The sequence below is a fragment of the Lepidochelys kempii genome, chromosome 24 (assembly GCF_965140285.1).
Source record: "Lepidochelys kempii isolate rLepKem1 chromosome 24, rLepKem1.hap1, whole genome shotgun sequence".
NCBI classification, from domain to species: Eukaryota; Metazoa; Chordata; order Testudines; family Cheloniidae; genus Lepidochelys; species Lepidochelys kempii.
Window position 1 is genome coordinate 13,455,742 of NC_136403.1, and position 13,451 is coordinate 13,469,192.

Genomic DNA, 13,451 nt, shown 5'->3' on the forward strand with positions numbered 1-13,451 from the left:
TACCTCCCCAAGCAGTCTGGGTCTGATCTAATTTTTGCTCTATCCACATCTTAATCCCTACACTAGCCAGGAATAGGGTTAGCTATAGTGGATCAGAGCTTTGGCCTATCCGGCCTGGCACCCCACTCTGCTAGTACCCAATGCCCAAAGCACCAAGAAAGGCAAGATTATTTAATTCCCTTTGTCTGTTGTAGGGAAACTGAGGCACAGAGAGAGGCAGTGACTTGCTCACGGCCACATAGTGAGTCACGAACAGATGGGAGGTTAAAACCTAGGCACTATTTCTTGCCCTTGGCCCAGTGCTGAGCCCATGAGACAGCCTTTCTCTTTAACATTAAGAGCAAATAATATGACAACAGAACAGATATTTTCACACACATCACCACACATTTCTGGGTTTAGCACTGTCACGGAGTCATTGGGCGATGCTCTGGAACTACTCTATACCAAGCCAGTCAGGACTCTGGGGGAGACTCCTCTCTCTGAGCTACACTGTCTCCAGGGCAAGAAGCTTACACAGCTTTGACCTTCCTGAGTCTGACCTCGGAGCATTCAGCATCTCCTTCCGCACTGTGTGCTTCCTGCAGCGAGTCTGCCAAGGCAGGGCTCCTGGGGAAGCCAGAGAGCCCTGCACCCCAACTCCACAGTCAGACGTGACCCTCAGCCAGCCGGTAAAACAGAAGGTTTAGTAGTAGACAAGAATACAGTATAGAACAGAACTTGCTATTACAGACATCAGTGACTTTCAGCCAAGTCCATCTTGGAAATCCTGGGCCAGATGCCCTGGATTCCCCCTCTTTCAGTCCCCCCACGCAGACTGCCAATCTCCAGTTACCCGACCTCCTATGCCCCCCTTGATGCTCCTCCTCCTTCTCTTTGTCTTGCTCCCTGGGCAAAAGGTGTCAGCTGATTGCATCCCCACTCCTGGGTCTCAGGTTACATGGGTGCAAATAGCTGGGCAGTCTCACCTGCCCTGAGGGCCTCAGCAAAATCACACACCCAATTCCCACCACCGAAGTATTCATGCAGTACACAGGGAAACTAAGGTACACACAGTATTAGGATAGGACACTAAGAATCACATGCAACATAAGAAGATGAATAAAACCCCACTTCATCACAAGCACTGCCAGAAATTATTATAAATAATCTTTTCCCCATTACATTGTGTTATTTCCCCTTTTCCAAACATCCCCTCAGCCCAGAGAGATCATCCTGATGAACAAGTGCCAGCAGAGCTGCACCTGCGTTCCTGCCCGAGGGGTGACCTGCAAAGCCCACAACTGCACCAGAGAAGAAACCTGCCAGATCAGAGCTGGTATCATGGGCTGCATCAGCAAAGGTGAAGGAGAGTCACTGATTGAAATATGCTCGAGGGGTTACCGTGGGTGGAATAACTGGGGTAGGGATGGGAGAAACCAGTTTACCACAGATTATGTATTAATCTTATTTTTCCTCAAGAAATACCCTTCTGCTAACTAACCAGCCTGATCCTGCTTAGCTAATCATAGACAGAGATAGCCAATTTGCAATTCAGCAAGAAGTTTGATTGTTACAGAGGTTCCCAGGGTGCAACCTGGACTGTGGGACTGCTGAGCCCTCTGTCCAACCTGGGGCATAAGCGCTGACTCCATGGGTGCTCTGGGGCTGGAGCACCCATGGGGAAAAATTAGTGGGTGCTCTGCACCCACTGGCAGCCAAGCTCCCCTCACTCCCCACCCCACCTCAGCCTCCTCCTCCCCTGAGTGTGCCACCTCCCTGCTCCTCTGCCTACCTCCCAGCACTTCCTGCCCAGCTGCCGCCAAACAGCTGTTTGGCTGTGTAGCAAGCTCCGGGAGGGAGGGGGAGGAGCAGGAATGTGGCACACTCAGGGGAGGAGGTGGGGAAGAGGCAGGGCCAGGGCGGGAATTCGGGGAAGGGGTTGGAATGGGGGCGGGGAGGGGTGGAAAGGGGCAGGACAGGGGCAGGGCCTCATGGAAAGGGTGGAGTGGGGGCGGGGCTGGGGCTGGGGGTGAGAGTTGAGCACTCAGGGGAAAGTGGGGAAGTCGGTGCCTATGACCTGGTGTATCCCTCTCACTGTGATGCTTTTGGCAAGCTACAACCTCTGGCAGGTACTACACTTACACAGACATCTACAGGCCGGGACACGCCCAACCGAGTTACATGCATGCTTCTCCTAGCCTTTCATGAACCAACAATAGGGAGGCTCCAGCCAATTCCCCCCCAGCTCCCCAGCCTTGCACCTAGGATGACCAGATGTCCCGATTTTATAGGGACAGTCCCAATATTTGGGGCTTTTTCTTATATAGACTCCTATTACTCCCCACCCCCATTCCGATTTTTCACACTTGCTGTCTGGTTACCCTACTTGTGCCCCAGAACAGTACCAGAAGCCTGACCAGTGTAAGTTCATTTCGCAGTCTGCCCCTCCTTCGATGTGGAGAGGACACACACTAGCCTTTATAAACTGAGCTGGTGGACTTCAGAGTGAATCAGCACAAGAACTGAATTGTGGGGAGTTAGGAGGGGAGGGATATCTCTGAGATGAACTTTTGCTCCCACGGGAGTCACAGGCACTTAGCACCTCTTAGCGTTTGACCATTAGCACCTGCAGCTCTCATTGATTTATGGACTGAATTCCCTCTCCCAATGGAATCACTGGGAGTTAGCCAATGACAGGGGTGCTGGAACAGTTTTTACAGTGGGATGCTGAGAGCCATTGAACCAAACTGTAAGCGTTACATACACTGGAATCCACTTCAAGCCAGGAAGTGCAGCAGCACCCCCAGCGCTCCTAGTTCCAGCACCTATGGCTAATGACTTCCGTGCCATAGCAATGCGTTATTGAGGGTGTGCCGCACTTTGCTGGATCAGAGCCATAGGCATTTGTGCATATGCATAACTTTAAGCATGTGTGTAGCCTCACTGATTTCAACTGAACTCACTTGATTAAGTGTTTCGATAGAGTGGAACCAGAGCTTCCAGCAAACCAAGTGTTGTTGAGTATCCCGGACTTCCCAGCTTCTCAGTGTCCTCTGGCTAGCTCAGCTGGTTCTGCGTGAATGCTGTGCCCATGTAAGGGCTGGATCTCCCAGCCTAGACACTGGACTTGAGTTCCCTTCCCTGTTGATATGACTGGGTTTTCTCCTTTCAGATCCCTGCAAAACCCTGAAATGCCGGATCAAGGAGAGATGCAAAATTGAAGATGGCCAAGAGGCATGTGTTCCTGACTACGCTGGAATCTGCCTGGGCTCAGGGGATGCACAGTACCAAACTTTTGATGGCCTGAAGTTTGACTTGCAGGGCACCTGTAAGCACACCATCGCTAAATACTGTGGCAGCGACCCTACCCTGGAGTCCTTCACCGTTGATGAGAAGAATGACAAAAGGGGGAACCAGGATATCTCCTTTTGGCAGGTGACCAATATCTACGTCTATGGGTACAACATCTCCATCTACAAGAGGGAAGTTGGCAAAGTCCGGGTGAGTTTCCCAGCTCAGGGCTCTGTGCCTTTTCTGCTTATAACAAACAGTATTTTTTGTGTAGTATCTCTGACACAAATGGAATCCTAGATGCAGGCGACATGAGCTGAATGTATCATATGGGCAATACAAGTACATAAATGCAATTCGTCTTGTGTGTTTAACATGGTTGTGATAGATAGATAGATAGATAGATAGAGAATTATGTAGACAAATAGAAACTGGTAGATAGCATAGCTAGATAAATACTGTGTTTATTCAGGGAAAGTCACATTGATTTCAGTGATTCTTTTACATGCCACTGGTTAAAGTGACAATGATTTACAGCTGAAATGAGTGGCAAGGTGACAGTTGCAATAAGAACAAGTGAGGATGAAAGATCAATAATACCTATCATAGCTCCCCCATCCTCTCTGTCTCTAGCTGAACAGTGTAATCACCAGTCTCCCAGTGACTCTGAAAGATGGTAAAATCAGACTGTACCAGAAAGACCTCAGCACCATCCTACAGACGGACTTCGGCCTCCAGATCACATATGACAAAAATTGGCATGTAGTGATCACCCTCCCCAGCAGCTATTATGGGGCCACATGTGGCCTATGTGGGAACTTCAACCAGAATCCAGAAGATGACATGACATCATCCAATGGCACCAGAGTCTCCTCCATCGTGGGCTGGGCTGCCAGTTGGAAAGTCCAAGACCTGGACCCCTTGTGCTGGGATTATTGCCAAGACACTTGTCCAATGTGTGATGAGAGCAAGAGAGATCTGTATGGGGATGACAGTCACTGTGGGTTGATCAGTAAAGCACCGGGAGGGCCCTTCAGAGAATGTCAGTCCAGGGTGAGCGCCGATGACTTCTTTGACAGCTGCGTCTATGACATGTGTCTGAATGAGGGGGACAAGAGCATTCTGTGTGAGGTGCTGGAGGCCTATGCAAATGCCTGCAGGAAGCATGGGGTCATTGTTGATGACTGGAGGACGCCATCCAGTTGTGGTGAGTCTGGCAGCTTGGTTTCTTATTGACCGTGGTAGCAGTAGTCAATCTGTTTATCTTGTTGATGAGCATGGGGATGGAAATATCCAGGATCCCTGGGGTACTGGGGTCAGCACTGACTCTTAGGGTAAAGCTCCCTCTAGCAGTCATTGGGCCAAGAGCTAACCCGCCTGGCCCTGTTAGTTAATGAGATCTAAAACAATCACTGATTCAGGTGGCTAGGGTACATGTACACAGCAGCTGGGAGGCATAATTCTCAGCTCAGGTGGACATTCACAAACTCACTCGGCTTGAGATAGATATCTAAAAATATCAGTGTGGATGCAAAGTCACAGGTGACAGTGTAGGCTAGCTGCCCAAGTCTCCTGTGTATATATACCCTATAAGTGTGATGTATCTAGCAAGCTGACAATGGTGGAGTTCAGTGTTTCTCAGTGTCCATGGAGTATAGGGGGCTGTGGAAATTTTTTGGTGGTCTTCAGAGTGAAGCATCTATAGACAATTGTGGAGTTAAGAGTGGAAGCAGCTTCATGAGATGTTATTCTCCCAGTGAAAAGCATGGGATCTGTAGGTGCTTAAACCTCTCAGAATTTGACTCTTAGCACCTGCAGCCCTTGCTGACTTATGGACTGAAATCCTATTCCCACTGGAGTCAATGGGGATTCACCAATGAATTCAGTGCCACAGAAACAGCTAATTGAGGGTGCTCAGCATGTTGCTGGATCAGAGGCATATGCACTTAGGTACATGAATAACTTTAAGTGTGTGAGTAGCCTCATTGATTTCAATGGAACTACTCACATGGTTAAGTTCTTTGCTGGATTGGGACTATAACTTGCAGCAAGCCAGGTTCTGTTGACTATCATGGACTTGCTACCCACTCAGCATGCAATGGGTGTCTAAGCTGGTTCTGCGTGAAGGTTGTGCTCATGACCAGTTTGGCTCTCCCATGCTATTATTATTGTTATTAATTGATAACCCACAGCTTTGCCACTGACGTTTATTGTTTGAAGGCAAGTCTAAATATAGGTGGGCAATTGTTTGTGTTGTGTTGAGAAATTTTGGAAGGTGGTGAAAGAGGAGTGTGTGTGCTGTGGTGAAGAGCTATGTGTTTGGGGTTATCATGTTCTGACTGTGCTGTTGTGTTGGTGGTTGTGTTAATTTGTATCAGGGGGACTGGCCAGAAGAATTTTGTGATGAATTGTGTGGGTGACAAATGAGGGGTGTGTGTCTGGGGGATCATGTTTGGGGATTTTGTGTTGATTTTTTTGGGCATGTGGACTGCGGTGGAGAGTTTGTGTTAAGTTGTACAGGTGGTGAATCAATCTTTAAAGAACTGTGAGGCAGTTCCCTTATATTGCTGACTCATTACAACCAATGAAATTGTTGAATACAAACTAGGGGTAGCGTAAGGGTGGTGGTTGGTTGAGATACCTCTAACTCACAATGGTCTAGGAGTCTTGGCATGGCATAGCTACATGCCTTACTGCTTTATTATATATAGATTATTATTATTATTTTATTTATACTACTGTAGCATTTAGGAGCCTAGATACTCGACTTGAGTTCCCTGCCATGTTGATATGACCAAGAGTTTTTCTTTCAGATGTCTGCGAAGCTCTGAAATGCCGGACCAAAGAGACATGCCGGACTGAGGATGGCCACACAGCATGTATTCCTGACTACAAGGGAACCTGCTTGGGCTCAGGGGACATGCACTACCAAACTTTTGATGGTTTGAAGTTTGACTTCCAGGGCACCTGCACCTACACCCTGGCCAAATACTGTGGGAGCGATGCCACCCTGGAGCCTTTCACCATTGATGAGAAGAATGACAACAGGGGGAGCCAGGATATCTCCTTTCTGCGGGTGACCAACATCTACATCTATGGGTACAACATCTCCATCTACAAGAGGGAAGTTGGGAAAGTCCGGGTGAGTCTCCCAGCTCAGGGCTCTGGCACTTTTTGACTTACAAGGCACAGTACTTTTGTGTAGTGTCTCACACAAACAGAATCCCAAACAGATGCCATCAGCTGAATATGTCATGTGGGCAATACAAGTACATAAATACATCTGATCGGTATGATCTGTATGTTTGAAAAACTTATGATAGCTAGATAGATAGATAGATAGCAAAAACAAGACTTTGTGGCTAGATCGATAGATATTTCAGATAGGTAGAATCTATATTGAGATATAGGGAATTCTGGAAACAGATAGCTTAGGTAGATAGTGAAGCTAGATAAATACTGTGTTTATTCCGGGACTTTGGATTGATTTCAGTTGTTCTTCTTGAGTTAGGAATGGGTAAACAGTGATTTAGGATTTGACCATTATTTTACTTGCTACTGGTTAGAGTGACAATGAATAACAGCCAATATGAATGGTGAGGCTACATTTGGAGTAAGAGCAAGTGAGGATGAAAGAAGAATAATGCCCATCGTGTTCCTCCCCTCCTCTCTGTCACTAGCTAAATGGTGTGATCACCAGTCTCCCGGTGATGCTGAAAGATGGTAAAATCAGACTGTACCAGAAAGGCCTCAGCACCGTTATGCAGACGGACGTTGGTCTCCGGGTGGGGTACAACAAGAACTGGCATCTGGAAATCACCCTCCCCAGCAGCTATTATGGTGCCATGTGCGGTCTTTGTGGGAACTTCAACCAGAACCCAGAAGACGACATGATGTCCTCCAATGGCATCAAAGTCTCCTCCATTGTGGGCTGGGCTGCCAGTTGGAAAGTCCAAGACCGGGACCCCTTTTGCTGGGATTATTGCCAAGAGACTTGCCCAATGTGTGATGAGAACAAGAGAGATCTGTATGGGGATGACAGTCACTGTGGGGTGATCAGTAAAGCACCGGGAGGGCCCTTCAGAGAGTGTCACTCCAGGGTGAGCCCCGACGACGTATTTGACAACTGCATCTATGATGTGTGTCTCAATGAGGGGAACAAGATCATTCTGTGTGAGGCGCTGGAGGCCTACGCAGACACCTGCAGGCACCATGGAGTCACTGTCTATGACTGGAGAACACCGTCCAGTTGTGATGAATCTGGAGGTTGGTATTCTGTCGAAACAGGTGGCAATGGGACTAATCCGACAGTTTACCCTGTTGATGGAGGGGATGGTGAGTGACCTGAGCGTGGGGGTGGGAATATCCAGGTTCGTGGGGCATTGGGGTCTGCACTGATTCTTAGGGTAGAGCTCCCCCTATTCTGCAGGGTTTCCTTTGTTTGGTTAAGTGTACCCTTGTAGTCTCCTCTCAAAGAACTCACAAGCCTGAAAGAATGCAGAAAACAGTGGACGAGAAGTTGGATATGAGTCAACAGTGTGCCCTTCGTGCCAAGAAGGCCAATGGCATTTTGGGCTGTATAAGTAGGGGCATTGCCAGCAGATCAAGGGACGTGATCATTCCCCTCTATTCGACATTGGTGAGGCTTCATCTGGAGTACTGTGTCCAGTTTTGGGCCCCACACTACAAGAAAGATGTGAAAAAACTGGAAAACATCCAGCGGAGAGCAACAAAAATGATTAGGGGACTGGAACACATGACTTATGAGGAGAGGCTGAGGGAACTGGGATTGTTTAGTCTGCAGAAGCGAAGAATGAGGGGGGATTTGATAGCTGCTTTCAACTACCTGAAAGGGGGTTCCAAAGAGGATGGCTCTAGAATGTTCTCAGTGGTAGCAGATGACAGAACAAGGAGTAATGGTCTCAAGTTGCAGTGGGGGAGGTTTAGGTTGGATATTAGAAAAACTTTTTCACTAGGAGGGTGGTGAAGCACTGGAATATGTTACCTAGGGAGGTGGTGGAATCTCCTTCCTTAGAAGTTTTTAAGGTCAGGTTTGACAAAGCCCTGGCTGGGATGATTTAGTTGGAGATTGGTCCTGCTTTGAGCAGGGGGTTGGACTAGATGACCTCCTGAGGTCCCTTCCAATCCTGATATTCTATGTTTCAACCCCCTGCTCACAGCAGGACCAATCCCCAATTATTTTTGCTCTAGATCCCTAAATGGCCCCCTCAAGGATTGAACTCACAACCCTGGGTTTAGCAGGTCAATGCTCAAACCACTGAGCTATCCCTCCCGCCGAAATAACTATGACCCAAACGGGGCTCGAACCCGTGACCTTGGCGTTATTAGCTCCATGCTCTAACCAGCTGAGCTAACTAGCCATGTGATTATCTATGTGATGCTGAGTATCTTCAGAACGCCTTGGTTGGTTCAGCTGGTTCTGCATAAATGCTGTGCTCATGGCAGATCTTGCTCCCTGGCCTAGACGTTTGACTTGAGTCCCACACTCTGTTGATGTGACCGGGCTTTCTCCTTTCAGAAACCTGCAAATCGCTGAAATGCCGGACCAAGGAGACGTGCAAGACAGAGGATGGCCACGCGACATGTGTTCCCGATTACATGGGAATTTGCTGGGGCTGGGGGGACCCGCATTATCACACCTTTGATGGCCTGAAGTTTGACTTCCAGGGCACCTGCACCTACACCATCGCCAAGTACTGTGGCCACGACCATTCCCTGGAACCCTTTACCATCGATGAGAAGAATGATAACAGGGGGAGCCAGGCTATCTCCTTTCTACGTGTGACCAACATCTATGTCTATGGGTACAACATCTCCATCTACAAGAGGGAAGTTGGCAAAGTCCGGGTAAGTCTCCAATTTCAGGTCTGCACCTTTTGGACTTATAACACACAGTGATTTGGCATAGTGTCTATCCCACAGAAATGGTATCCTAGAATCAGGAGATGTGGGAGAGAAAGACACAGGCAACTGGGAAGAAAGGTGTTTTCAGGTGACGTTTCTAACCTTGACAAGGTGGGGCTGTTGTTTCAGGTGTTAGAAGATGCATGGGAGAAGGCTCTCCCTCTTATATAAGGGACAGAGAAAGAAAGGAGTGTTCGATAGGTAGATACTGGAGGTGAAATCATGACTCCATTGAAATCAATGGGAGTAGGTGGCATAGATCACACGTCTCAGTAGAGGACTGAATTCTACATTTAGTTATGGTGCATGTGTCAAGTGTACATTCAGGACTGTATACTCCCCAATATGCACAGCAGAATGGCCTGTCAGAATTTTGCACAGAGATCAAAAGGAGAATGTAGTCTCCACACCTGGAATACTGTGTGCAGTTCTGAATACCCCATCTCAAAGAGTTATATTAGAATTGGAAAAGGTACAGAGAAGGGCAACAAAAATTATTAGAAGTATGGAACAGCTTCCAAATGAGGAGCGATTCAAAAGACTGGGACTTTTCAGCATGGAAAAGAGACGACTAAGGGGGGATATGATGGAGGTCTATAAAATCATGACTGGTGTGGAGAAAGTGAATAAGGAAGTGTTATTTATTCCTTCACATAACACAAGTACCAGACGTCACCCAATGAAATTAATAGGCAGCAGGTTTAAAACAAGCAAAAGGAAATACTTCTTCACACAGCGCACAGTCAACCTGTGGAACTCATTGCCAGAGGATGATGGCCAAAACTATAATGGAGTTCAAAAAAGAGATAGAAAAGTTCCTGGCGTATAGGTCCATCAATGACTATTAGCCAAGATGATCAGGAATGCAACCCCATGCTCTGGGTATCCCTAGTCTCTGACTACCAGAAGTTGTGAGTGGACGATAGGATGGTTCACTCAGTGATTGCCCTTTTCTTTTCATTCACTCTGAAGCACGTGGCATTGGCCACTGTGGAAAGAGAGGATATCTGGCTAGATGGACCATTGGTCTGACTCAGTATGTCCGTTCTTCTGTTCTTAACCAGAGCTGGGCAACACTTTTCATCCAAAATATTTGTTTGGCAAAAAATGCAGATTCTGTGCACTGAAACCTTTCATGAATTTGCATCTGTTTCAACAATTTATTTTGGCTGAGGAAAAAAAATCTAAAAAAACTGAAAGGTTTTGTTTCAACATTTTTGAAATAAAACGTTTCAGTTTTTTAATTTGAAATGACGTTTTGTTTTAAAACTTCCTTTAATTTTTTTCAAATTGAAAATATTTTAAAAAATGCTTGAAGTTGGACTGAAATGGTTTGTTCGACCTGAAACAATTTTCTTTCCACTTTTCACCAAAAAATGTGATTTTTTTTTCAGTTCAACCTAAACAATTTTTTTCCTAATTTTTTCGTAATTACTAATCTATTATTTGCACATCTCTAGAAGGAACTAAATTTTTATTTATGTATTTATTGTTCATTTCCTTCCTGTTCCATTCATTGTACAGTGAGAAAACTTGCTCCATTTGAGGCTCAGATATATTTCTGCCCTTTTTTCCTCTATTTTCAGCATTTTCGTTTTTCTGATTCTCTTTTCCTGACCTGTCTGTGTGAATCTCCTTCATCCTTTTCTTTGTATCTCATTCTCTGTAGCAACCCCCAGTTCTCTACACAAGATGCTTCTGCCCCAGTGTTTGCCCCATTTGGTCTGTTAAAATGACCAGGGTGTGATGGGACGCTTATCCCACACAAAGAATCATAAAGCCATAGAGTTAGAAGGGACCTCAAGGATCATCTAGTCTAACTCCCTGCCATGATACAGGATTTGTTGGGTCTAAACCATCCAAGAGAGATGAAAACTTTTGAAACTTTCTGTGAAGGAGATTCCACAACCTTGCTAAACAGTCTGTTGCATTGTCCTACTCTTCTTTCGGTTCGGGAGTTTTTCCTGATTTAATCTAAATCTGCTCTGCTGTAGTTTGAATGCATTGCCTCTTGTCCTGCCCTCTGTGGCAAGAAATAACAACTTTTCTCCATCTTTTTTAGGCAGCCTTTGAAGTATTTGAAGGTGGCTATCACATTCCCCCTTGATCTCCTCTTTTGCAAAGGAAACATACCCAGTTCCTTCAGCCTTTGCTCATATGTAAGGCTGCGAATCATTCACGGAGGTCACAGAAGTCATGGCTTCCGTGACTTTCCATGACCTCCGTGAATTTTGCAGCACTGGTGCAGCTGACCCCAGGACCACCCAGCAGCTGGGGAAGCACCGGGGCCAGCCGCATGAGGCACTGCTCTGGGAGCCCCAGGCAAGTGGTCCCCAGTGCTGCCCTGGTGCAGTGGTCCGGGACCAGTAGTGGTGGCAGCGGGGCCCCAGGCCTCCCCCGCCCGGACCAGCAGCGGTGGGGCCCCAGGCTGCACCCCCCTCCAGCTGTAGCAGGGCCTGGGCTTCCCCCCGAGCCAAAACATCGCCCTGCGCTGCTTCCTCCAGCAGCTCCCCCCAGCTGCAGTCTTCAGGAGCGCCCCCCTCCCAGCAGGTAAGACTTAGTCACAGGTATTTTTTATAAAAGCCATGGACAGGTCAGGGGGCCGTGACTTTTTGTTTATTGCCCATGACCTGTCCATGACTTTTACTAAAAATCCTAAAACGTAGCCTTACTCATATGACTTGCATTCCATCCCTTTGATTATCTTTGTCGCTCGCCTCTGGATCCTTTCCAGTTTCTCTACATCCTTCCTATACAGCAGTGACCAAAATTGGATGCAGTACTCCAGCTGAGGCCTAACCAGTGCCAAGTAGAGCGATACTATCCCCGCCCGTGACTTGCATGCTATGCCTCTGTTACTGCAACCCAAAATTGCATTTGTACATGCCACGATTCACTGCTGCAAAAAAAAGCAAACACTCTAGGATGTATTAGCAGAAGCATTGTAAGCAAGACAGAAGAAGTAATTATTTGGCTTTGTCTACACAGGGAAGTTACTGCGCAGTAAAGCAGCTTTCTGGGATGTAACTCCCAAGCTGTACACACTGCCAAGCCACTTAGTGCGCAGAAACTCCTCAGCTGCAGCATTGCAAAAAAACTGCCTCGACGAGAGTCGTAAGCCTTAAAGCAAAGCAGCTCCAGCGCTGTATTGGCAGTGTAAACACATTACAGCGCAGAAAACAATCGATTGGCCTCTGGAAGTGTCCCATAATCCCTCAAGGGGCCGCTCTCCTCATTGATTTGAACTCGGCTGCCCTGGAGACATGCACCCCTCCCCTTACAAAGCTCCATTTCTGACAGCCCTTGCCTGCTGTGCTGAGCAAACCATTACTGTGGAATGCTCCTGCTGTTGAAGACAGAGGTGTATGTGTGTGTGTGTGTGTGTGAGAGAGAGAGAGACAGACAGATTGCGTGCAGAGAGCTGGGGAGGGAGGCAGGGGCCGATGTCGGGGGTTTCCCCCTCCCCCTGCCTCAGGACTGGTTGCTTCCTGCTACTGTCTGAACTTACAAGACAGCATGCTGACACACTCTCTGTCCCCCAAAACACACTGTCCCCCCTCCACACACACACACACACAAACACACTGAGTCTTCCCCAGTTCAGTTGAAAAGCTGCTGGCAACGTAGTAGGATGCCCATGGAACAATGGGATTGGGAAACCTGCATCATGTGACGCTGTGCCAGCTGCATGAGGCATTGCAAACCCTTCCCAAAGCACCCTCCGGCCAGTTGCACAGTGGGATAGCTACCACAATGCACTGCTCTCTTTGCCATTGCAAGAGCTGCGAATGTGGATGCGCTCCACTGTCCTGAGGAGCACAGTGTGGACACGCAACAGCGGTTTAATTCCAGCACTTTAATAAAAGTGGTATAACTTGTTGCATAGAAACTTGCCAGTGTGGACATTCCCTTACACTCTACTCCACACTGATTAGGCCTCAACTGGAGTACTGTGTCCAGTTCTGGGCACCACATTTCAGGAAAGATGTGGACAAATTGGAGAAAGCCCACAGAAGAGCAACAAACATGATTAAAGGTATAGAAAACATGACCTATGAGGGAAGATTTAAAAAAATTGGATTTGTTTAGTCTGGAGAAGAGAAGACTGAGAGGGGACATAACAGTTTTCAAGAATAATAAAAGGTTGTTAGAAGGAGGAGGGAGATAAATTGTTCTCGTTAACATCTGAAGACAGGACAAGAAGCAATGGGTTTCATAGAATCATAGAATCATAGAATATCAGGGTTGGAAGG

General features: G+C 47.2%; 1 protein-coding gene and 1 non-coding gene across 2 annotated transcripts in view; one reads left to right on the plus strand and one right to left on the minus strand.

Annotated features, from left to right (window-relative positions):
- LOC144929822 (IgGFc-binding protein-like) overlaps positions 1-9,369 on the plus strand; it is a 38,922-nt gene extending 29,553 nt beyond the window's left edge. Inside the window, exons 15-21 of the mRNA XM_078850394.1 lie at positions 1,201-1,342; positions 3,155-3,483; positions 3,907-4,480; positions 6,087-6,415; positions 6,954-7,539; positions 8,813-9,141; positions 9,328-9,369. Coding sequence (XP_078706520.1) covers positions 1,201-1,342; positions 3,155-3,483; positions 3,907-4,480; positions 6,087-6,415; positions 6,954-7,539; positions 8,813-9,141; positions 9,328-9,369 — 2,331 coding nt within the window. The remainder of the gene's footprint in view (positions 1-1,200; positions 1,343-3,154; positions 3,484-3,906; positions 4,481-6,086; positions 6,416-6,953; positions 7,540-8,812; positions 9,142-9,327) is intronic.
- On the minus strand, positions 8,581-8,654 carry TRNAI-AAU (transfer RNA isoleucine (anticodon AAU)). The gene has a single exon. It is a non-coding gene; the product is annotated as a tRNA-Ile (tRNA).
- Positions 9,370-13,451: the final 4,082 nt, after the last annotated feature.